Source organism: Apodemus sylvaticus, chromosome 7, assembly GCF_947179515.1.
Source record: "Apodemus sylvaticus chromosome 7, mApoSyl1.1, whole genome shotgun sequence".
NCBI classification, from domain to species: domain Eukaryota; kingdom Metazoa; phylum Chordata; class Mammalia; order Rodentia; family Muridae; genus Apodemus; species Apodemus sylvaticus.
This window is the reverse complement of record NC_067478.1, coordinates 42908112-42934758: the sequence shown is the minus strand read 5'-3', so window position 1 is coordinate 42934758 and position 26647 is coordinate 42908112. Positions and strand designations below refer to the sequence as shown.

The window sequence follows — 26647 nt, the reverse complement described above, 5'->3', positions numbered from 1 at the left end:
GAGCATATATGGAACCAGATTCAAAAGAGCAAATGCCATTCATTTGTCATCACTGCAGATATCATAACTTTTCCAGGTTTATTTCCTGAAGTTTAAAGTAAGGGGCATAATGTATTTCTTCACAAATCTCCTCCAACTTTGAAATGTCAAGACAGGATATATGTGTGTGTGTGTGTGTGTGTGTGTGTGTGTGTGTGTGTGTGTGTGTGAACACATAACAGAGGTGTTAAGATCAGATCAGGTATGATAACCTCATGGGGGTCAGCCCTCACTGTGCATCTTGTTTGAAATAGAATCTCTTAACTGTTTTCCTACTACGTCTACCAGGCCAGGCTAGATAGCTGTGTGATTCAGTGGATCTCTCTGTCTGACTCCCATCTCCCAACAGGTGCACTAGGATTATTTATGTTCCCACTATGCATCCAGCATTTATGGTGGTTCTGAGAGAATTCAAACTCAGGACCTTACTTGCGCAGCTAATGCTTTTATCTACTGAGCAACTCCCTAGCCCATGAGACTCCAAGACTCAAGTACACACACACTCATTTACTCATACTCACACATAAACACACTCTCACACTCATATATACACACTCACAAGCACACATACACTTATGCACACACATATGCACACATACTTAAGTGAATCATACTACTTAAATCAAATCAAGTATCTACTTCTTTAAGTCATGATAGCTGAAAGACCCCCAGTTTCACAACTGTCCATTCAGCCAAGCTTTTATCAACACTTATGCTTTGTCCTTAGACTAGAGTTAATGTACTGAACAGAGAATTCAAAATCACAGACTTTTATACTTGAAAACACCCCAAGATGTGTCATTCTCATCTCTAGATCTACCTTCAATGCTTTGTAGTCAACCTAGGCAAATAATCTCTCTTTTAAAAAGTATCTTTTGTGTTACTTAAACTAATTATTCTTGGTATTATTTCCTTCACTTGTAGCAAATATCAAGTACCTTATTTGTAAAATAAAAATAAAAATAAAAATAAAGAAAAAATTCTTTCTTTGCCTTGGATAAAAGCCACTTTTTCCCAAGGGACACAAGGCAATATATCGGGCAGGTTGTCTGTGAATGCTGTGATAAAAAATAAGGTACTATGCCTGACTGCCACATGCTAACATACCTACCACCTCACTAGCCATATGGTAATCTCTACAAACAAAAAGCAAGGGAAACTTAGCTAAGAGAAACTAACCAGCAAAGGCAGTATGAAATCTTCATAGAGCAACAGACACCTTAGTGGCTAAAACAGCTCTAAAAACACTCCGAGTAGTCCTGGAAATCTGGATACAGAATCTAACGCTAGATAAAGGCAACCAACTGTGTCAAACATCTGATACTGGTATTGGGTTTAGACGACAGTGCTAAGAGAGTCATATTTATGAGAACATCACATCTGCAAAGTATTCCACGTGGGTCAGCTACAAACAGCTTCATCAGTATGCCCAGTGTATGTGGAATGTTTAGAGAGCCAAGTAGGCAATAAGCAACTGTGTTTCTATGAAGACACAACAGGAAACACTGGCCTGACATGAATGTGGCTCAGAGTCAGTCCCTAGAACCACACAAAGAAAAGTGTGTTTTAGACAGAAGGAAGAAAATTAACAATGTGGCAATTCACAGTGACTCTAAATAGATTATAAAGGTGTTCATAACTTGTGTGTGTGCACATGTGTGTGCCTGCATGCATCTTTTACAGTTTCAGTAAGTAAAGATTTTCAAAATAAGTCTGGTAGATGCAGCAGCAAGTAAGGGTTCTTGCCACCAAGCACGATGACCTGAACTTGATATCTAGACCCACATAGTGCTGAAGGAAAGAAATCACGCCTCGAAGTTGTCCTCTTGGCCTCCACACAGACCAAAAGGATGCTAAAACACACTGACCTGCGGACGGTGGACTCTGGAGAACATCTGAAAGATTGTAGCCTCCTGAACTGTCTGAACGCTTCCGTGGCTTCTTTTTAGCTCTTGTTTTCGCCTTCTTGAACATAGTTTCCCTAGGAAATCAAAGGTACAATCAACAGATGAAAAGAGTTTGGTCAAACAGAAACCACGTAAGGATACGCAGGCACCAGGAAGACCTGGGCAAATCACTAACCTTACTAGTTGGTACATTAGTGTCATCTATTCCTTGCTTTAGTGCCAGCACTGCCATGGAAGTTAAAAGAACCTAGTAGTGGCTACAAAGCCACTAAAGAGCAGCTCTGAGAGTTCTGGGTGACCATGTCACCAAGAGTCATTACAAAGGCTACCAAGTGACAGAGAACACAAGCAGGTTGAGACACACCCACTTCCACAGACACTTCTCCAAGAACACCAAGCACACTTGATCTAAGATGTGGGCCTAGTCACACATATGCAGCATGCTACAAAGCTGCTCAAGGACTCCAAGGGCAAGGGGATGTCAAGTTCACAAAGACAAGAATGAGGACACACATCTGTACCAAAAGGAAGTGACGAGAGCTGAACGACATCCTGGCCATGATAAGGAAAACTGTTGTCAAGCTGGGCTGAGCCTCCTCTACTCACAATAAAGCCTTTAGAAAGCAAAATGGCACAACACTCAACAGTTAAATGAACTATAATCTTCAAAAAGAAACACATCAGTGCGTGTGCATGTAATGTATGCTTGTGAGGGCATTGGAGGTCCTGCTCCAACCACCTTCTACGTCATATCGCATCAACACCCCAGCCCCCTGCCTTGAGCCTGCAGCCTGGTTGGCCAGCAAGCCCCAGAGATCCTCCTATGTCTCACCTCCCAGTGCTGCAGGACTTATAGGCAGATGGCCAGATTTGGGATTTAACCATGAGCTGAGTGCTGTACAGTAGTCTTCATTCCCATGGAGCGATCTTCCCAGCCCTTATGGTAGTTTTTTAGAGCATTTGAGTGAATTAAGTACTATGAATCAGTAAAGGGATCTGTGAGTGGCAACAACTTTCTTATTTTAATGAAATGTCTACCATCTCATTATATACTACATCATACAAGCCAGCTTTGAACACTCCATTTTGTGGCAGTTATATGAGTTAACTCAATGTTTAAAGATTTTATAATTTCAATATCATGTGTTATATACATTTATGAATATGTCTAAATTTCATTGTTCAAAATGATATCACACATCTGAAAAAGAGTTTAGAAAGTAATCAAAAGAATATTTCAGGAACTCAAGAATAATTGAGGTATACAGTTGTCTAGAGTAAATGACCTTCACACCCAAAGACTTCACACTACCAAGTTATTTGTCCCCCAGAAATAAATAATTGTGTAACTAATGTGATCCTATAATACTAATTAGGTATTCTATGTAGAGATTGCTAAAATTGTTAGAAAACACATTTTGATGAAGGACCGTCAAATATCACTTTTGGGGGTCTCAGTATGAAATGGGGATCTGTCCTCCCACAGACTCACATATTCAAAGTGATCCCAGATGGAGTAAGGCTCAAAAGTAGGGTCACAGGAAAACCCTGGATAATAAGTTCAACTTCACCAATGAATTTACAAATTTATCACACTGTAATGAACTATTCAGAAGGATAAATAAGACCACTGGGGTATTCATGGAAGTGTATATCGCATCCTGGCCCTATTGTAGGAATGATGTTTTTGTACTCTATGTAAAGGATATCCTTGTGTTATTGCAATGCTAATTTCTCTGCAGACACAGCATTTTAACGCTTATGTCAAGAATCTCCTGTCTAAAGTTTGTATAAACAATTCTTAGTATTTATTCTCTCCTTTGTCAATAAATGCTGATAACCCAATGGCTGGGCAGAAGGGAGAATAGGGCAGGATTTCCTCCAAGGAGAGGAAGGAGAGACAGAGGAAGAAAGATTCAGATCTGCCATGAGGAGTAAGGAGGAAAGAGTTCTTGAGAGTTCAGCAGAAAAATGGAAGGCCTAATTGCAGGTATGATTGAGATCACAGCTGGGAGGTAGCCAGATTAGTCTAGGGGATTAAGATGGACTGCCTTGGTATGAGGTGAAGCTTTAAAATAGTAAAAACAACATTTACGCGGCTGTTCTCGCTCCTGGGCCTAATGAGGTGAGCAGCCCTGCTCTACCAGCACTGCTGTGATACTCTGCAGACCAACCAGCCAGATGCGGTACTGGATGCTAAGACCTTCACCTTTAACTTGTTTTTCTCTGGGATTTTTTTATAATACCAAAAAGCTAATGTAACCAAAAGGTAGTCACCATCGACTGAAGCAGTCAGGGTCTACAGAGAGGACACTAAGAAGATACCAAGCCGGGAGATGGTGGCGCACGCCAGTAATCCCAGCCCTCTGTGAGGCAGGGATTTCTGAATTCCAGGCCAGCCTGGTCTATAGAGTGAGTTCCAAGACAGCCAGGGCTATACAGAGAAACACTGTCTCAAAAAAACCAAAACCAGAACCAGAACAAGAAGAACAAGAACAAGAAGAAGAAGAAGAAGAAGAACAAGAACAAGAAGAAGAAGAAGAAGAAGAAGAAGAAGAAGAAGAAGAAGAAGAAGAAGAAGAAGAAGAAGAAGAAGAAGAAGAACAAGAACAAGAACAAGAAGAACAAGAAGAACAAGAAGAACAAGAAGAACAAGAAGAAGAAGAAGAAGAAGAAGAAGAAGAAGAACAAGAACAAGAAGAACAAGAAGAACAAGAAGAACAAGAAGAAGAAGAAGAAGAACAAGAAGAACAAGAAGAACAAGAAGAACAAGAAGAACAAGAAGAACAAGAAGAACAAGAAGAACAAGAAGAAGAAGAACAAGAAGAAGAAGAAGAAGAAAAAAATACCAACCCATCTATGGTTACTACATTACTACTCACTGGACCCGCTCTTGTCCAATCTCCCAAGTACAAACCTGTAATCTTCAAGCAAGATGGAGGAGGACAATCATTCAGCCAAACAGGACTCCAGAAAGGGATGGAATCCACTTGTTCTAATATTCATGAGCCTGGCTACTATAACTGCCAAGCACTTCCAGAACTGTGTCAATTTGTATTGTCATTACCACGGAGCGGCAAGGTTCCAAATCCCAACGCCAGTCTCACCTCCTGACCACAGCTGGCACGTTCCTGTTCTTCAGGCTGTAGTGCAGCTGCTTGCCGCTTCAAATGTCTTTATCATAACTTCAGGAGGTTTGCAGATCATTAAGACACATGCACTTAACTAAACTGTATGTCTCTCTGAAGGCTACATACAGTATTCTTAAACTTACATGTTGAACGTTTTAGATTTACAATCTAAAACAATATCAATTATCACACAATATCAATTATGTGTGATTACTCTGCATTATATCAAAACTAAAATTGCACATTCATACTTCCTATATCAGAACTTCTCAATTTATAATACTAATATTAAAAGTATCAGGTGTCCAACGATATAAGAAAGAAGAGAAAGAGGGAAAGAAAAAAAGACAGCAGAGCTTACGAGAAATTTGGTTCCATGCTTATTTCTTCTTTAAAAAAGACCTCTCCATCTTCTACTTGCATATGGCTAATATCTGGTCCATCTTGGTACGGCGTAATGACTCTTCTCTCCATTGCTGGAATCTAAAGTATGAAAGAGAGCACTTTGTAAAGCTGATAATACCACTTATAATGTGAGATGGCAACATTAACTAGAAACCATATAGGATGCCTGATGATTCACAAAGTAGAATGGGAAAAGAATATTTCAAATAGAGTAATTAAAAAGCACTATTACATAAAATTTGCTGGAGATAAAGGGTTTGAGAGCAGCTCTGCTCTGTCCTAGTGCAGACTGATCCATTTCCCAGGAGGTGTGTGAGCCAATGCTCTGGACCGCCCTGACCTTTGTAAAGACAACTCTCAAACAGAGACTTCATTATATAGAAATCTTAAGAGATAGGTTCATTTCACCATGTCTTCAGTTTTGATATTTGCACTTTTCTGTGGGACTTTATGTTCCAATTTCTAAAAGATAATACATTTGCATTCATTATGAATTTATTCCATATTCCATTGTCAATCGGGTCTAATACGCTATACAGAGGAATCTGCACTGAGGAAACAAATATCCTACCATTTTTCGGTAAAATATGGAAAGATCCTTCAAAACATCCTCACTTAAAACATCAAGAGACCTGAAAAACAAGAAAAAGAAATCTTAAGACTTAAATGATTTAGCAGCTATAAAGATTTTTAAGCATGTTTATTTCAAATTGTCAAATAAGGAACAAAGTTCTTACTCAAGTTTATATATACTAACAATTAAAATTCCTTTTGGAAATAGCTGTAGTTGTATTATACATTTCAGGTAACAGCAAACATAATTCTACAAATATCTTGATAAAACTGAAGCAAGTGCTCATTTCTCAATCTTCATTTCCCACAAACTCTAATGCTTGTCTGAGGAGTACTGTGGTGACAGCACCCTGGATTATGCATCAGATATCCAGGTTCCACCTGGCATTATCACTGCTCTCAATCACCTCCTGACCGTGAGTAGCTCACTCTGATCCTGAGGCTCAACATCTTCAAGTATAAAATGATGTTTGGATTACATCAACTATATTCAAGATGTCAAAGGTTCCAACAGATACTTAAATCATCAATGATTAAATCTAAGACAAGGTTTACATCCATTTTTATGTATGCATACATATTTATCTATATAGTTGTTTTATACATACATAATGTGTATGAATACATGCACATATAAATTGTTGTTTTTGAAGCTATTTCCACAACTAGTAGAAAACAACTTTTATATGCAAATCTGTATCACATCAGTTTTCAACAACTGTAGCATAATTATTTACATTAGCTTGTAATGTTATGTATATTTTGAGACAGCTTCCTTCTCATATTTACATATGCTGTTTTCACTCTTAGCAAACATATATCTGATGAAGAATTACATAAAAAGTTATGTTTGTCTACTCCTATAAAGCTGTCTCAACAAAAAACAAGTTTTAAATCACTGTTAGAAACACTGAAGTTTCCCTGGTCCCTCTAATAATGAAAGCCCTGGCTCCTTAGCATTTGTCAAATTCCTTCCATCCAGGTAAACACACAATTCACTTTTAAAGTCCAAGTTCGTCTTTTATTTAATATAAACACCTGCTTGTTCAAGCCATACAGCACAGGAACCCACCAACCTTGCTTCAAGTAAAGCTGCCATGTTCAGGCCTATGAACTGTAAACAGGAGAGTTTCAACTGCTCAGCACTGTACATCGCTGCAAACTCCAGCAGCATAGCAGCATTCTTAAGGGTAACTACAGACAAGGGAGATTTGCAAAATTAGATGAAGATGAATTACTTTAATAAGAGAAATACTTGCATTTCTAACTTTACAAGATTTCAACATTGAAAACAAGAAAACAAAAAAAAAAAAATGAATGCTGAGGTAAATATAAAAATGAGTTTCATTACAGAATGCCAAACTCATTTTAACTGACTCATTCTGGGGCAACAAAATAAGCTTGCACACACAAAAAATTTAGAGAAAACAAAATAGAGAAGGGGAATTAATGTTAGCTGAAAGCTAATATGTAAGAGCTGTTACTCTTCTTTCCAACAGCCCTGAAGAGTTTTCACTTTCACCAGTAAACTACTTTCCTTTTCATTCAGATAGTAGAGTAGTTAATCTTTCTCTAACGCTGAAAAATAAAGGTGGTGTATACCCTGCAATCCCAGCATGCATGAGGCTGAGGCAGGACTGCAGTGCATCCCCAAGTCTAGAACACACAAGACCTTGTTTTGGAACCAACAAGAGCAAACTAACCCAGGCATTACATGTCGGAGAAACTGATAAATTAACTCTAAATGCTGACTAGTCTGTACATACAAGAATACCCCTACTAATCTTACTGTGGTATTGCTCGTGCCAACGCAGAAAGAGCCCAGGCCTAGTAACGTCAAGTAAATGTTCTACATGAAGTGCTGTTTTACTAGAAACCCTCTAGGAATAGTCTATGTGCTCATAGCTATAGCTACCTAAAGTTCTCACTATCTTATTCATACAGAGTTCCAGCCAACAGAAGAACAAAGATGTCTTCTCCCATTTCTTTCTTCTTTCTCCCCTAAACTCTGCCAAAAGTTGCAATCCCAGTCATTAAGTCTCTGCTCCCTCTAAGCTAAAACTGCAAATGATGGAATCATCTCACAGAGCAAAGCAGAGCACAGAGAAGCTTTCCCTGAAGTGTTTAGTTGAGAATGACATGTGCAATGCTAAGTAAACAGGCTCCCATGGGACCCTTCTGCTGGGAATGTATTCACCAGTAAAGAATGATATGGCAAAGAAAGACAACCCGGAGGTCAGCAGAGACCCCTGAGCCAATGGAAATACCCATGCCATGGAAGCCCTCTGCTGCAGCATCTTTTCTTGCTTGTGGAAAGAAAATCTGGGCTGTTTTCCTATTCTAACCAAGGAGCAGACAGCTCACAGCTCTCAAAAAAAAAAAAAAAAAAAAAATTGACAACTCTTTTCATATTTTCCAAAGCAGCCTTGAAATGAAAATACAAAACTATGTTTACACATCAGGTTATGAAAATTGCAACTTTCATATTGGGATGCACAAAGTTATCCAAATGAAGAAAGTAAAAAAAGGACACTTAAAAGTTCCTCGGCACTGGCCAGTGTGAACAGTGACAGCAGGATCCAAACAGTAGAAAAAGGAAAAGCATGTGGCCAGTCCCACAGCCTGAAGAGTCGGGATGCAACAAGCAAACCACAAATGAAAATTAATATTTGATTTCTAAGATGAGTGCTCAGGAAAACAACCAAGCAATCGACTTTAAAAAAACAAAAACAAAACAAAAAAAAAAAAAACAAAACAGTAAATATTTGAAAGAAAAGAGTCCATGGATTTTGTTGAATTAAGCTAAGGGAAGAATTCAAAAAATTTCCAGCAAATGGAAATAGGTTAGTAAAAAGAAAGAACAAAGAAATGCAACCAAGACCATTCAATACTGAAATCCACAGACACACTGGAATCACCTTCGTTATTTAGGACTTCATGGCATATTAATTAAAATACTTGTTAAATCTAAGGTGTATATATTTTCAATTATTTCTGAGGAAAGAAATGTGTTTAGAAATGACAACATGTAATAATCTAAATGCCTTGCTATTTTTGTTTTCATTTGTTGTTTTTGATGCACGGTCTCACTATGCAGTTCTGGAACACTATGTAAACCAGGAGCTCTAGCCTGGAGCTCAATATGTAGACCAGGCTAGCCTCCAACTCACAAAGATTCACATGTCTCTGCCTTCCAAGTGCTGGGACTGAAGGTATGTGTCACCATGCCCAACTGTCGTGACTTTTTTTTAAAGGCACACACACTAAACAATGGTGTTTCACTTTAAATGGAATAATAAAGCTAATACAACAAAGTCAATATACTATAATATCATTAGGTTAATCTGGAAACACACTAAAATTCTACTGTTAAAGTACTCACGGCTTTCAGTCAGTGCTACTTCACACATCTCCTTTAACCTAGTTATGAGAAGCTGATCAGCCACTACAAGAACACTACAAACAAAATCCACGTTTTGAGACTCTAAAAAAAGAAAAAGAAAAAAAATTACTGTTATTCCGTTTTTTAAGACATCATGGTAAAAAGGCTTATGATTCTTTTCTACCTGTCAGAATGATAACTGCAACAAATTGTGAACACATCAAAATAACTCTACCTCTTAGGTGGACAACTAGGAAAAATCCACCACCTATTACTATGAAAAAAAAAAAAAAAAACCCTAAAGCAATTCAGCAAGAAAGAGTGGATTCCAGCTCACAGCAAATTCACAGCTTATCATTGCGGGGGTCAGGGCATCAGGAGCATGTGGTTACACAGCGGCCACAGTGAGAAGACAGCAGCGGAAGCTGTGCAGTCCCACCCATTCTAATCACACGATCCAGGGCCCCAGGCAGGGAATGGTTCCATCCACAGCAGACGGTTCTTCCAGGGTCTTCCCATCTCCATAGGAAGACATAATCAGGATAATCCCCACAGCCATATGTGTCCAGAGGTCCATCACTCTCCCAGTTAAGTCCAGTTTCTGTCAGGTTGACAACTGCCACTAACGACTCACCATACTGCTCAGACATTCTCACAATGGGACCATGAAATGATAAACCTGAAGTGAATACTTCTGTGTGGAAGGCTACCAGAATGTGTGACTTGTTTGTAATTTCCCATTTCATTGAGAAATATTCCTAAAACTAATAAATAGTCCAGGCTCCCTGCTCCCGTGGAACCCCACACACCTCCTATGGGAAATATCAATTATGGTCTTTCAAAAAAAAAAAAAAAAACGGAAAAAACTAAATGTCAATATTATTGAAAGGGAGAATCAGGAGCTCAGAGGAGTAGCTGGGGGAGAGGAGCAGAGCTGAATAGAGCTGTATGTGTTCATACTTCACAGTACACAGGCACAAAACCCTCAAAAATAAGACATCTTAAATTAAATTAAAAACAAAAGGCAGAACACCATAAACATAACTACACATCAACCAACATGAGTAGAAATGTATTTCCCCCTTGGTGACACAGTTTTCAAAAAGGTATAGAGTTATAATAGAGCTGTGATGATGGGCACACAATATTATGTAAAAATATGACAATATCACAAAGAAATAGGTAGAAGGGGACTATAAAAATAATCCTCCCCCCAAAAAAAACAATGAAAAAAAATCACTTTTTAAAAAAATAGCAAGCAAGGGCTGGCAAAGTGGCTCAGATGGTAAAACCACGGCCACCAAGCATGACGTCCTGAGTTCATCCTCAAGACCCACAAGATGGAAGAAAGCCAACTCCACTAATTTATCCTGACCTCCAGTACCAGGTTATCCGACACCCTCGTTTGGCCTCCATGGGTACCTGCATACACACAATATACACAGGCAGACGCAGACACACACACACACGCGCACGATACAGATATATATCAAAAATATTAACAAAAAAATTAAGCAGAAAAACAAGGAAATAGCCAGGTGATGGTGGCGCACGCCTTTAATCCCAGCACCTGGGAAGCAGAGGCAGGCAGATTTCTGAGTTCAAGGCCAGCCTGGTCTAAAGAGTGAGTTCCAGGACAGCCAGGGCTACACAGAAAAACCCTGTCTCGAAACAACAGGGGAAAAAAAAAAGAAAGAAAAACAAGGAAAGACACCTGATTTTTACCTCTGACCTACACAGTTATACTACACACACACACACACACACACACACACATTTATAAAATTATCATTTAAAATAGTGGCAAAAAGAATTCTGAAAATTGTTTTGACAAAACTACAGAAGTACATGCCATGCCTTACACTCATTATTACAGTTAAAAGAGCAGGTTTTTCTTACAGGTGAAAATATTGTGCAATTTGAAAATGGTGACAGGGACACAATTTTAAATTTTTTTTTAATTTATTTGTTTGGACACACCAGAAGAGGGCTATTACGGATGGTTGTGAGCCACCATGTGGTTGCTAGGAATTGAACTCAGGACCTCTGGAAGAGCAATCAATGCTCTTAACCACTGAGGCATCTCTCCAGCCCACAATTTTAAATTTTAACAGGTAACAGGTATGTTCTTTTGAAATGTGCAAAATATTAGGTATGAAATCTCAATCTTGAAAAAGAAATATATGTGTGTGTGTGTGTGTATATATATATATATATATATATATATATATATATATATATATATTTCTCTTAAAATATATGCATTATTTTAAATGTATACAGTAAATATGTCTTAAAGTTTCAATTACACTCAAGTATACAAATCTTCAGCCTTGCTGTCAGAGGAACACTTCCTACCTACCAAAGCCCACCCAGATTTCCTTATGCAGATGGTACTTCACAAACGCATCTACTTTCAGAGAAGTGCCCTGCGTAACTATACTTGTTTTCTTACACTGTTTGATTGCCCACTAGACTGGAATTTCTTGAAAGCAGACAAGGTCTTTTCACTTTAAAATATCCTCAGTGTAACCTGAGCCTTGAAACTAAAAGCATATAAACCCCAAGGCTCACTCAGAACTTCGGCCAATGAAAGAGGACATTTAAAGTATGAGTTCCACCTGAAAATATGTACAAATCAGTTCCTTCGTGAAAGTCCCTCCAATACAGTCGTTTCACTGTTGATGCATTATTGGAAACGGAAAATTCCATAATTTGTCTGCTATTAATCAGAGGTATCTAGAGAGATGAAATTTCTAACACTAATTTTAACCATGACACATAATTCTAAAAGGAATAACTCAGTGTCACAAAAATGTAACTTTTCTGCTTGATTACTATTCATAATAATCTGTTACTGATTTTAAATGAAGCCTCCAGTGATAGTTCATTTCAAGAGGAATCGATGATTTGTGGGGACTGTGTCACTCTATTATTACCTTTTATCACCACAGCTTCATCGGTGTAGAGGTAGTCCAAAATAACTTTCAGAATCTCAGACTGGATTGGCATTTCTAGAGCTGCACAACTGGAGGCCTATAAACACACAAGACAGAATAAACTCATTAATCTGAAACAATAAAATACTACCATATTCTAAGCTGGGTTACTACTATGAAATCTGCAGACAGGAAATCACACCAAAGACCCTTGAAAGAATTTATAAAACACAAATCTGAAATAAGACATTTAATTTAAAATGTAACATGAAAAGGGGACACAACATTTCAGAAGACAAAGAAGACACACAGGACAGTACTATTGTGTGTCTCAATAATGTTAAGACTGAATTTTAATCAGCTTTATAGCAACTATTTTAACTTCCAAATGTTGGTGTTTTCTACCAAACTTGAATACATATACTTTAACACAAATGAATTAGAGAGATAATCCAAAATAAAAAGTCCCAGTTCTGGATTTCTGAGTGTCTAGCCCGTTCTCTGCGGCGGCCACACAGCCCTCACAGCTCACCTCAATCCACGCTCTGCTAAGCATGCTGTGGAAATACTCTGCAAGAGAAACAGTGCAGTCAGAACAGGGCCGCAGAAGCCGACAAAGTACTCAGCAGCAGCTCAGACACCACCTACCAAGTCTTGCACAGAGCACACACTTATGACAGGGGAATTCCTTTCCATCCACAGACTTCATGGTAACATCACACAGAAACGAACTGAAAAAGAGAGTTCAATCAAAGATCAATCTCTTGCATATTTGCAGAGAAGGAGGAAAAGCCCAAGGATTTGGGCTCAACTTTAATCTTAGTCAAATGCTGGCAGGAATAAAGTATGGATATGCATGTAACTCAGCCCTCACTAGCTCATGAAAACAGTAACAGCCAAATCATTTTTGATTTTTATTGAAAAGGAAACTGAATCTAAACTTTAAAACCTTCCATTTGATTTTCTCTTGTATTGCAGGCAAGGTACTAGTGACAGTCAGTAGCACACTCAAAACTCTTTAATTCTCTTATTTGAACAACCTACTGCATGCCAAGTAATCTACAAAAAAAAAAAAAAATCAGTTTCTCTTCCTCTAAGACTTATCACCTATAAAGTATCTAACACAATGTTAACAATGTATATAGAATATTTATTCTTGGGAAAAGCAAAAACCCTTATCCTTATAATGAAACTATAGCCTGATGGGGGAGGAGGTTGTCATAAACTCCTACTTTTAAGATTCAAAACTGAAGAAAAAGCAACAGTTACAATCCGTCTTCCTCTCAATAAAACAGAAGGAAGGACCTCCTTCACTGACTTGAGCAGTGACTGCTTTTTGCCCAAGAACCCCATCCCCTCCAAGGGTAGCGGAAGCACGCGGGTGTTGGGTGGCTCCCTTCTCACGAGCGCTGCAAAGAGCTCTACTTCCATCTTGGGAACCAAAAACCTAACTATGCAATGCTGATCCTCATTTACAAACTTACCATTTTTTCTGACTTAGCTTCAATTTATTACCAGTTTTCTTCGCAATAACATTAATTTTTCCATTTTCAAATCTGACTCCATCTAACCTATCAAGGAAAAATACAAATTAATAAAAGGTGAATACGGTGTTCTCCTAAGACAGCACACAATAAAATCTGGCAGCTTACAGTTAAATGCAGCTATATCATCTCCTAGAAAGTAACAAGAAACCGCATTCCAAGCCACAGTAAGTCATAGTTTTAATTAGTATTTAAAATATGCTTAATACCATTATTGAGAAGGCACAAATGAAAGCTACAACACAGTCTCTTTATATTCCAACAGGCATCACCACACACGCCCCTTCCTGGGCCAACCTATGGCAGGTTATACTAGCACACGCAGTTTCACATGGCAGCCTTGTAAGGGAAAGAGAATGCTAATACCGACTCATGACGACAGTGGCTGTGGCACTTTACATAACTCCATGGCCGGCCTTCATCAACAACACAAGCACTTTCCATACTGAGAAACTGAGGTCCATAGAAACATGCCCCGGCCAGAGTGAGCAGAACAACAAGGCATACCCTGTGCAGGTCTGAGACCAGAGACCTTTCCAGCACACAACATGACTTCCACTCTTCCTGTCACACACTCCCCCACAGCACCGAAACCATCAGCAACCTTTCTGTTCTTTCAGGTAAATGAGGAAGTCCCTTAGTGATAACTGCCAGAAAGTGGCAGTGAGGGAAAGGTAGCACCCATGTGCAGCTGCTAGCCCAGAGACAGTGAGAAGGGAAGGCAGGAGAGTGACAGGAAACACGAGAGGTGACAATGCTCAAAGCAGGGCTGAAGAGGCACGCCCAGGAGCCCAGGATGAGGAACTGTACCTGCTACTCAAATTACTGAGGCCAAATTTCTTTGCAACATTTTGCAGCATCCTTACAGGATCATCTTCCCCAACACCTTTCCCCTTCTTAGAAGATCTGGGCTTGCTCTTCTGCCGTTCACTAAGTGTGCGAGCCTGGTTGCTTCTGTACACCTCAAATGCTGACTTCGGTTTATCATCCACATGGCAATTCACAGCGTGCAGAGGAGAATCTGGGGAGCCCTTACAGTCTTCTGCCTTTTTGTTTGATATCATCCCTGGTTTGAAGCCATGAGTTAAGAAGTCACAGGTATCTGTATACATGAACTGCAAGAGGTATTCGAACAAGTCAGGATGAACTTTCTCCACCACAAAGAGATGGCAGCCAGCAGCATCTTCGTCCTTCCGGTAAACATCCGTCAGTTCTAAAGAAGAGCCATCTGAAAGAAACAACTTCTGGAAGAAGTCAGAGCGCACAGCCAAAATGTATTTATGTGCAGGGAAGACTCTACTGCCAACTTGAAAGGTCACGTCGTGGAAGTTGTCCATTTCATCTGCCTCCCTCAGGAGCTTGCCAAATTCTTCAAAAAAGGATGATGAAGACACAACTGGAATTTCATACAGGCTGGAAATGAAGCAAGGATAATCACTATTATGAAGAGAACAAGGAAATGGATCAGAGCTGATTCCCTTGAAAAGAAACAGTTTACTTAAATTGAACTTAGAAACATTCAATTGTGGCATTTTGTAAAATACAAGAATATCACCCAAATATGTTAAATATTCTGTCAATCTTCAGTGTTTTTCTATTCATTTTTGTATAGGGTTAAACATAATTGAAAACAATATAAACAAGAAAAGTTCCCAAGTTTTTCCTTTCTCCCATAACTTAGTTTTTAGAAGTGGAAAAAAAGCAAAAAAAAACAAAAAACAAAAAAAACCCCAGGAACTAAGCAAATAAAACTAAGGTCATAGTTACCGACTGAATATATACACAAACAGGCTACACCCGAGTGCTGCATGCTTGTAATCACGCCCTGTCCGTCCACAGGGCACCCTACCAAGGCAAGTGATTAATGCTCTTGCTCTAAGGTTTCCAGCTCGAGATCCTTTCAGTGCTAAGTTGGGGACCTGGGCAAACCAGAATGGTTGGTCACCAACTTCTAGGTCCTCCTCCCTCTTTGACAATGCCCCTGATGTTTCTCTCCTCTCTCCTATTTCACTGGGGCTCTACCCAATATGTGACCAGACCACCTCTTTTTCGTCAGCTATCATATTCAAAAGTTAGAAAGGTTTACACACTACCTAATAAGCATTTATAATACATTCTTCAGAACCTGAGGCCCTCAAGTATAGCATGGATGAAAGACAGACCCTATGTGGGCATATACATTTGTCTTCAATGTTTTCAAAATCAGGTATAAACTAGGGGAAGATACACTATCCCCAGTGATTGCCCTTGTAACATACTCATTTACTGAAGGTCTCTACAGATCTTGGTAACAGCTCCTCAATTAAATATGCATCAGGAGCTACTGAAAACAAAAGAAGGTCTAATGATTATTCCTTCTAGAAACAGAACATATTAAAGACAATTATACCTTGTTTTAGGGTCTGACTGTAGGATTGCAAAGTTGCACCCACTTGGATCTGTGCTGACACTAACAGCTCTATGGGCAAAAGGAAGTTTCTCAAGTCGAATTCTTTCATACATACTATTTGTATCAGAGACACAAGACACATCTGATGAGGAATGATGGAGGTTTGGTAAAATGTCTGCTAAAAAGAAAATAAATGAACTATCATTAATCAAGGCTGCAATGAAATTAGAGCAACTGGAATAAAAATGACTTGAAAACATAAAAGTATCTTTCATACACATGAAGTTCTTCTGAAGAATTTAGATCCCCTCCATCTTCAATACAGCATTACGAAATGTGTACTTACTACGCACACAGAGAATTTTCAGTATTAGACATAATTCTTCTTCCAACAAACACACCTTCCACACTGCAGCCAAAGCTAGCTTTCAGAATGGCATGCCTACCTATATTAACTCCATATGAACCTAAGTGTCACCACACGCTCCCTCCATTCTCTTGCAGGCACTAAGCCCAAATACCCACACTGTGCTACTACTGAGTCAGGACAAAATGTCCCTATCCTCAAAAGAGTAATGAGAACATGCAATAAAAATAAAATATGACAAATAACTAGTCAAAATCATTCTATAAAAACAAAGTATAAAATGTTTCCATGTAGACATGGCACCTATAAAATAATTTTCTGGCTACAGTAGAAAAAAATTTAAATGAGAAAATAGATACAAAGACTATTAAATTAACAGAAATAATAAAGACGGTATAGATTGGGATTGTTACAATCAATCGGGGGGGGGGGGGGGGGAGGAATGATTAAAATAAAATTAAGATGGACTAGAGAGATGGCTCAGTGGTTAAGAGCACTCACTGACTACTCTTCCAGAGATCCTGAGTTCAAATCCCAGCAACCACATGGTGGCTCCAAACCATCTATAATGGGATCTGATACCCTTTCTGGTGTGTCTAAAGACAGCAACAGTGTACTCCTATATATAAATTAAGTTAATAAATCTTTAAAATAATTAAGATAGGAATAGCATGGTGTGGCAACTGCTAAATGCAGGGGATGGTATAGAGTCTCCAGGACAGCCAGTGACTAGCACAGGAAACCCGGAGACTCAGCTCAGCAAGCATGGGATCACGAATTCTGTCAGACCACTAAGGGAATGATGTAAAACTCTGAAGATTTGCAAGTCTTCTTACAAGACAGAGCCATGCTCTGGTCACACTCTCAAACGGAGTCCACTTCAGGCTCCTGGGCTTCACTACGCTGCCTCTAACACTCCATTGCTCCCATTCCTGTGCTCTTAAACTCATGTGCACTCATATTAGTTATCTGTCCCAGGACTGGAAGTAAAGTATCTTTTTGCTCTGTAAGCTTTGAGGCCCACATTTTTGCATAGTCAATACACCTTGTATGTTTACAGACTTGAGTCATCTATAAAAAACAAACAAACAAATCAACATTAGGCAAAGCTCTTCATTTTATGTTTTATAATTTTGATGCATTTATAACTCTGAGCAATCATAAATGTTCTTAAGATATACTGTAAGCATGTAACAAGTAAGTCAGTGACTCGAGAGGACAGAATGAAGGACCACAATGCCAAAGAATACACTAAATGCTAATGACAGAGAGGGACACCGCGCCCTGTGCCATGAGTGACTTTACAGTCTATGGTAAACAGGCACGGAACTAACCACAAAGGCAAACACACAGCACAGAGTCAGCTGAGCAGTGCCCAACACATCAAAAGCTGGCTAGGGTACTTAAGTGCAGTCATACTAACTGACCTTTCTTTTCAGAATTCTTTCTTTTGTCTTCAAACCACTTCCCTTTAAATCCTTCCCCATCCTGTGTGACAAACAGAATTTCATTTCTATTTAAAGCAATATCGGAGATTGACACCTGGCGAGGATAGGCCCATCGGCACTGCTTCAGAGAACTGCTGAGCGATCTCCAGCAAAATACCTGTGAGGAAACCAGAGCATAAAGCACACAGCATCAGAACAAGCACACTTGAACTGAAAGCAGTATTGTCAGAATAAGAGCCTTAGCTTGTATGTTTCCATGGTTACTTTTCCACAGAGAAGAGAGATACTACAAAAAATCAAGACAATGTTGGATGGACACCTTTTTGGAAAATAGATTATGCCACATCACGTATTAAAATAGGTGACAGTCGCATTCCTCCAAAGGAGGTGCTATTTCCCACATGACTTACTTGGGGCAAACAGTCCTGCTGGAATAATGTAGTACACTAAAATGTTAGAGCCAATACATAATGTCAGATAATTACTAAATTCAATCCAACCCACTCTCAGGAATAAAAAGATATACTTTTAATTATAACTAAAACAAAATCTTAAATAAAGAACCCAGTTGAATGGCTGCCAGCAGTCCTGGGAGATGGCAAGGAAGCAGTGCTACGGTGTGGACGGGATGTAAGCGGAGGGCGCTGGGCTGCCCTGTGCAGATCCGTCCACAGCAACAGTGCTTTTGCCTAGGTACCTGTCACGTTCTAAACTTACAACTGCCTGTGGCTGTTTCCTTGTTTTAAGACAGGCACTTCCTATACAATCTAGGCTAGCCTGATAATTCATGAGTATCACCTCAATATCCTGTACAATAGCATTAAAGGAGTATTCCACCATACCCAGTTAAAACTGATGATTTCTAAAAATAACCAATTTTTAAAGCACAAAATGGTACCTGCTAAAGTCGTTCCCACAGATGGTCACACTCTCACTATGTAAGTAATGGCTACAACTGGTACCTAGGACCACAGCAGCAGGTGGAGCCTTGCAATTACATTTTGTTGTGTCTGTTTATTTCTGAGGGGTGGGGTTGAAAAAGGGTCTTCTCTGCAGCCCGAGATGCACTTGGTCTACTCTGCACACAGCACAGCCTCAGCCAGAGCTCCAGGAAAGCACCACTGTGCAAAGGCTGTGGCGTTTCATGCACCACTATACAAAGGCTATGGTGTTTCATAGGGAGGAAGAGGCACTCTGTAATCCCGACAAACATGCCCAGAAGTGATGGTTCAGTTTTTAAAATGGGAAGCATCATATCTATACCTCACAAAATAGTTTATATCATTATTTTATAAGAAAACTGTTTTCCTGGCCATAGTGCATACTTTTATGAGTGTTACTAATATATAATACATGGACATGTTAAATTTAAATATATTTAAGCTTTACAATACTACTTAAATGCAAAAAAAATCTATAATTTATAATATAATTTTGAGCCTGCATTAAGCATATTTTTATGTAAACATACCTTTAGGTCTGGTGAACAGGGTTCCCAGGTAACGCTGCTTGCTGCCAAGCCTGGCGCCCTGAGGTTAATACTCAGGGCTTGCATGGCATACAGAGAGAAGGGGCTCCTCTATCTTTTCCTCTGGCTTCCTCATAAGTGCACCCCAGCCTTTGTGTGTATGTGTGCTTGTGCATGCATGTGCTCACACGAACATATCATTTAAAAAGTAAAGATATTTAAAACTAGCAATTTTATTTCAAGAAATGCATTGATACATTTGCACAAGGAATAAAAATGACATCTAAGAGCACATCACTGATTATACATGTATAGAATACAGGGCATCACAGTCTCTGCACACATACACATTGTATGTACACATCTAGAATACCATAACTGGGGAGACTCCTTTCAGTTATAGCCCAAATCTGTAATATACTGCCTATTTACTGTTAGAAAAATAACTGACATCTTCTTCTATCTATGCCTTTCAACACTGTTAATCAATACTTAGTTTACATACCAAATAAATCAAACTTCTTGTTTTCATTTTATGAATAAAGAACCTTCAGTCTGCAGTAGTGGGCACCATTGGGTTAGAGACAGTCCTGTGTGTCTCTGCATGCCTAATTGGTAACTCTGCTCCACCAGATGTCAGAAAAGGGCAGAAGTACCAGCAGCAACATCGGAAGCCAGGCGTTATACTTCACATCACCACAGTCTATGTAAATCACACTTCTAGTCTTTAACATAAAACTCTACTCACCCTTCCAGCTCCATCCATAGCAAGGATGCATATTTTCTGACCCCCATTTTCTGTCAAATGTTCAGGATCAACTTTGTATTCCATACAGCCTCCAGAGACAAGAACCTTTTTCAAGTTTAGTTGTCTGAGTGAAAAAGAAAAATCATAAATTAACATCCTCTAAAGCACACATGATTAATTTTATAGACATGCCTGTTCAGACAATGACTGCCAGGGACACTAGAAAGGCTCCGTCTGGTCCTCCCCACAGGCTGCTCTTTCTCTCCTCTCACAGCCTCCACTCACACCATGAGTACCCAGACCCTACTTGCTAAAATACACATTCACTTAGAGTTTCATTCTCCGGAAGGCTATCTATCAGCTCCTAAGTATAACTGCATCTTAACAGAAAAAAATAAAATAAAATAAAAAATAGAAATGCTTACATCTAGCCAGGCTTGCACACCATGAACGTCTCGGCCACTGCTAACCGCTCAGCCATTGGCCACACACTTGTTTGCCTGTGTCTGGACCCTGGAGAACCTGCCAACTGCACTCTCCAACTGACTTCCCTCTCAGAAAGTCTACTTGCTTTGAAAAAAACAAGTCTTCAAAGTTTTATTCAAAGTTACCATGTAATACTTTCATCTGTATCAAAACAATTTCTTACTGAAAATCTGGAAGGAAGGTATATTTATACAATTTGATATGTTCAGGGGGAACTTTAAAATGTTTTATAAATGCTAATTAAAACTACAACTTAACAGTCCACAAGTCAGCTCACACCTATTTAATCTAAGAAACAGGTGTGATCACATTTTCATGATTTTGAAACTAAAATGCAACCTGCAAACAATGTGACTAGGGAAGATAGGATGTGGTAAGCTGGCGTCGGTGCATTCAGCTCCGAGCTAGCTCCACAGTTAACAATGTGATGATGTCACCATCTCACCATGGCCTTCACACGTGAGCAAGAACACATCTGCTGCATCCACATTTAAATCCCTCATTGCCTTGTAAATTAGGCAGTGTTTCCAAGAGTTATCTTTTCAAAGAATCAGTTATAATTGTGCCATGTTATGTCCATGTTTGTACTATCTACTCTAATGAAATATAATAGAAAGAAACATTGCTCAAAACTCTGAAATATCAGTCTGAAGAGAAAAAGATTTACTACAAAAGGCAATTACTTTAGAAGGACCTAAACAAATACAATGCTGTCAAATCAGATACAAGTTAATCAACTACTAGGAACTGAATGTATCAGAAACACAAGATTATGTCCCAATTATTTTTAAACACCTATACTCTGTATCTCTCTAAATAAAATCAGAGGCGAAATCCTAAGTTTGTGTCTAAGTCCAAGGCAGAGAGCTACAATAGGCAAGTGTACTCATGCCTAAATTTGATTCTGTATTCTCTGATATCCCAATTAACAGCTAGTCTTCTGGATGTTACTACAGCATGCTAAACACAACACACTACGCTGGACAAGGAGAAGCAGCACCAGTGAGATGCAAAGAGTGAGCCTGGATAAAGGGTTTATGATAATGATCCTTTTTTAACAAAGAGTACATAAGATATCAAAGCCTATAGATGAACCAGTGATCATGTTATAACCAAGAATGAGGGTTAACCTAGTTATGTGACCCAGATACTTTAAAAGAGAAACTATATTTTGTGGGATATATCTTATGCTAAATATGATTCAAAAATAATAGTTTACAATCCTTGTCCAAAACCAAAAATCAAAAAAACCCATTCTTAGTTTTCCCTTCCATTCTGTCTTCTCACGAAGCATAGCATGCAGCTATCAGTTACAGCAGAGTTCTTATAGTGACAAGTTTCTTTTCCAGAAATGCACATACTTAGTTGCCATCTTCTTGCACTGATAGTCTGCAAGTAAGTAAATATCTCCCCGTGTGGTGACACAGACTGTGGCACCATCACTTGCAGCTACCAAAGACACAGCAATATCCTTATGATGAAGGGCAGAGACTTGGCGAGGTGTTGTGACACACTTTTCTCCATTGGGATCCAGTAAGTAACCTAAAATTTACACAAATAAGCAAACCATCAAATACCTATTCTCAGATCATATTGTAGCGTTGGATATCACCATAAAAGATGTCTTACCCAACTGTCCACCATTCAGTCCCAGTGTGTACACGGCTTCTCGAGCCCACAGCACCGTATGAAACCGGCCTGCTGCTACTCCAATGATAGTCCTTCCTTTCAGATATTTTGCCTGTATCTATTTAAAATGACAAGTATCTAAATAAGATAAACTTATTAAAAAGACTGCATATCTAAATAAAATCTAGTGCAATTTTCTCTAAGATCCAAGTGCACCCTCCTCACTGCTACTGCCTTAGCAACTGCTAACACATCCCATCCCTCATGACAAGACCCAAATCCTCAGAACACAGTGATGCAGCCAATTCCAGACATCAGCGTTAATAAACCAAAATAACATTGTATAAAACCCAAATCATTAAAATTTTAGCAATAAGCAATATAGAAAACAACCATTCTTTAAAAAAAAAAAGATGGCAGGGTCTCATGATGGCAGCAAGCTTGACATTCTGGCCCAGATGACTCTCTTCCATGAGGAAATGTCTTATGCATATCTGGACTCTACCCAGCAGAGCTGTCACTGGCTTCACCATCCCAACACTGCTATTAGTATCTAAGCTGTCTTCAGACACACCAGAAGGGGCCAGCAGAGGGCGTCAGATCTCTTTACAGATGGTTGTGAGCCACCATGTAGTTGCTGGGATTTGAACTCAGGACCTTCAGAAGAGCACTCAGTGCTCTTAACCACTGATTCATCTCTCCAGCCCTCAGCACTGCTAAACTGTCTGCAAATACTGTTATGTGATCCCCCTGCCTAGGAAATCAGAGCTGTTTATCAACTCTACAGAGCTAAATACCCACAAGTTGACAGTAAGTTAGAGAACACAGATCTTTTTGAAAATATCCAGCTAAACACTCCATGCAAATCTCCTGGAGTGATATTACTGATCCATTGACAATCCAGAAGAGGAAAGAAGAAGGCTTCAGAATTTAACTAAAAATGTCAATTCAATACTGATTCTAGAAACAGGATTGAACTAAAAAGAAATTGAACATGTAAGCCTTAATGTGTGTGACAAGCCTGACAGGCTTTAATTTGGAGGACTCCACAGTCATCAGAGAAGTCCATGGACGAGGTTGCTGTATTTGGGAAATGGGCACCTTCTGATGGTGAGCACATGCTGGAGTGGTGGACTTTGAACCACATACTCTCAGGTAAGCAGGTGTGACATCTGAATAGACACACATTTAAATAAGCAAAGGCTTTATTTTTTTTTTGAGTGCCTTGCTTGCACAGGTATATATTATATTGATTGATTTTAAATATATATATTTTAAATATATATTAAATATATACTTAATGATTTATTAAATTATTAATTAATTATTAATATATTAAATGATTTATTAAATAAATTATATATATAAAATCACTTAAGTTTCAAACTAAAAAAATCCAGGGCTGAGAGTAAACTTAGGTAGTCAAAATCTTTGTAAGAATCTTGTATTCAATCCCTAGAACCAAAAATAGAAAAAAAAAAAAAATGAAAACTCAAACCAGGGTCATTTATGCTTCTAACTACTGAAGTTAACCTTCCGCTGGTGAAACGGCTCATGGGCTAAGAGCTCATCTTGTTCTGAGAGAGGCCTTGAGTTCAGCTCACAGCACCACGTCAGGCAGGTCACACCAACTGTGACCTAGTCTAGCCGACTCTTCTGACATCCAAAAATACCTGCCCTTTGGTGCACATCCACATAGACACACACATACACAAGTAATTTTTTTAAATCTTTGAAAGTTAGCTCTGTGGTAACTTACTAAGCAATCCCCAAATGCACAAGATGTGCTTTCATCTTTAACTTCAAATGAATGTGAATTTGTGCTGAATTTGTGCTTCTTTTTCTTATGGAAAAAGAAGTCGAGAGCACAGGAAGCCCAGAGTGAGCACAGCGCGATCCTCCCTGGCTAAGTGTCCTCCACAGCCTCGCAGAGGAGACCAGCCCTTTAGTTATGACTTTAGCTAGCCTTGGGCCCAGGGAGCAGCGGAGCCTGACCTGAGTGAGACTCAACAGGAAAAGCACAGCTTTCCTCAGGAGCCTGGGTATGCGTGTTCATCCAAGGCTGACCAGAGTGTGCACAGATTAGCAACTGCAGCTTCTTCCTCTTCCTCCTGCTGACTGTAGCCTACAAAGACTTCCCACCAAGACCAGCCAAACCCTTCCCTTTGCTGCACTGAACAAACATGCTGAGGCCCTGGGCGCTGGCGATAACAGGTGCCCTCATCAGGGTAAGCACATTACCACTTGATTCAGGCTTTCCTGCGCATGTGCCGGTCTCTCTTTTCTTCATTCTCTCACTGCTGCAAGCCAGGGTTCTAGGACCCATGGACACATGGGTCATATCAAGAGTATGTATCATTGAAGATGAAGTTAACTAAGTAAATAATTACTCAGTAACGTATGTCTTTTGTCCATGTTTTATAGCAAATAAACACCTAATTGGTTATAAACATACGCTTACCTGTCTGGGTACATTACAACTAGCAGGTGGAGGAATAATTCCTAATTGGTGAAATGTGTTGAGACCAAATGTATAAACACATCCATCGTCAGTTAACACAACAGTATGATCCTTAGCAGCTGCCACTTGTGAACAATTGTGACCAGACAGTCCTTCCACAAGCCTGGGAACCTAGAAAACAAAGTTAACCTTACTATAATAGTCTGCAGTGCCATTTATATAAAATCGCACACAGAACCAAAGTGGTATGTCTGTACCTTCTAGAGTTTAAGTGTCCATCTCATCTAAGAGCAGGTAAGCTAATGACCTTATGTCCGTGGCTCATGAGCAAAATAGGTAAAAGACAGTAGGGAACTCCAATAAAACAATCAAGTGAATTTAAAAACATTTTTAAAAATTTTGTTCTCACCAGGCGGTGGTGGCACACACCTTTAATCCCAGCACTTGGGAGGCAGAAGCAGGCGGATTTCTGAGTTCAAGGTCAGCCTGGTCTACAGAGTGAGTTCCAGGTCAGCCAGGGCTATACAGAGAAACCCTGTCTCGAAAAAACAAAAAAACAAAACAAAAAAAATTTGTTCTCTGTGTGTGTGTGTGTGTGTGTATGTGTGTGTGTATACGAATCACATGGCACATGTGTGCAGGTCAGAGAAAAACTTGTGGATCTCCTGTAAATCTGAATATCAATCTCATAATGTCAGGCCTAGCAATACCTGCTTAGTCATCCTGTTAAGTCTCAAGTGATTTTTAAGCCCATACTGTACCGGGATGCAAATTTAGAAGGCATGAATAAGGAAAAAAAAAAAAAAAAAAGAAGCCAGCCAGTGGTGGCGCATGCCTTTAATCCCAGAACTTGGGATGCAGAAGCAGGCGGTTTTCTGGGTTTGAGGCCAACCTGGTCTACAGAATGAGTTCCAGGACAGCCAGGGCTACACAGAGAAACCCTGTCTTGAAAGAAAGAAAAAGAAAGAAAAAGAAAGAAAGAAAAAGAAAAAAAAAAGGAGCGTTTCGCTATTTGTGATTTTAGAAAGAAAAGGAATGAATATAGCCTCCCTTGAAGGAATAAGCAAGCATACGTCATCCTGTTTCTCCGGAGTTACCTACCCTAGATTCAAAGCTCCCCTCAGCCACTTACAAGCCATTTGATTTCAATCAAAATTTAACTTTTTTCCCTTCATTTTCCTTATCTGAAAAACTAAGCGGTCAATAAATGACTCCTTTCTTACTGCTACTGTAATGCACAAAATGCAGAGAGGCACTTGCAGCTCACGGGCCACTGTGAGACTTACTAAAAGTAACATTAGTATACTAAATCCTCAAGCAGTGTAAGTTACTAATGATGTGGCTTTCTTTTAATAGATGATACACACGCTAGATGTCTTCTTATAAAAAAGAAAAATAAACAAATCAGACTTTCCTGGTATGCAATAAACTAAGTTTTCCCAATTACCACTAAGTTTCAGTAACATAAAAACTCACATTCTAATTTTATGTAAGATATTGCTCACTCTTTTAGATCATGTATATTTCAACAAAATAAATTAAGGAAATAAAGAACTATTTCTCCAGAGAAAGGGTTTTATAATTAGTCAGACTTTTAATTTTAACTCTATAATTTATATATATGCATACGCATACATAGTTAAATATGTGCATATGTGTATATGTGTGTATATATAAATATGTATTATAAATAGTATACATATTTATGTATATATTATACATAATTATAAA

The 26647-nt window shown here is 39.0% G+C and overlaps 1 protein-coding gene across 2 annotated transcripts in view; it reads right to left on the bottom strand.

Annotated features, from left to right (window-relative positions):
- Ibtk (inhibitor of Bruton tyrosine kinase) overlaps nucleotides 1-26647 on the bottom strand; it is a 72201-nt gene that overhangs the window by 26126 nt on the left and 19428 nt on the right. Inside the window, exons 6-21 of one of the 2 annotated variants that reach the window (XM_052187720.1) lie at nucleotides 24917-25087; nucleotides 22456-22573; nucleotides 22188-22368; nucleotides 20341-20464; nucleotides 18104-18281; nucleotides 16310-16487; nucleotides 14731-15333; nucleotides 13861-13947; nucleotides 13025-13107; nucleotides 12909-12946; nucleotides 12377-12473; nucleotides 9438-9539; nucleotides 7132-7249; nucleotides 6054-6114; nucleotides 5439-5560; nucleotides 1908-2020 (exon numbers count right to left, since the gene is read on the bottom strand). In XM_052187720.1, coding sequence (XP_052043680.1) covers nucleotides 1908-2020; nucleotides 5439-5560; nucleotides 6054-6114; nucleotides 7132-7249; nucleotides 9438-9539; nucleotides 12377-12473; nucleotides 12909-12946; nucleotides 13025-13107; nucleotides 13861-13947; nucleotides 14731-15333; nucleotides 16310-16487; nucleotides 18104-18281; nucleotides 20341-20464; nucleotides 22188-22368; nucleotides 22456-22573; nucleotides 24917-25087 — 2374 coding nt within the window. The remainder of the gene's footprint in view (nucleotides 1-1907; nucleotides 2021-5438; nucleotides 5561-6053; nucleotides 6115-7131; nucleotides 7250-9437; nucleotides 9540-12376; nucleotides 12474-12908; nucleotides 12947-13024; nucleotides 13108-13860; nucleotides 13948-14730; nucleotides 15334-16309; nucleotides 16488-18103; nucleotides 18282-20340; nucleotides 20465-22187; nucleotides 22369-22455; nucleotides 22574-24916; nucleotides 25088-26647) is intronic. The other variant, XM_052187721.1, reaches the window with a different exon arrangement.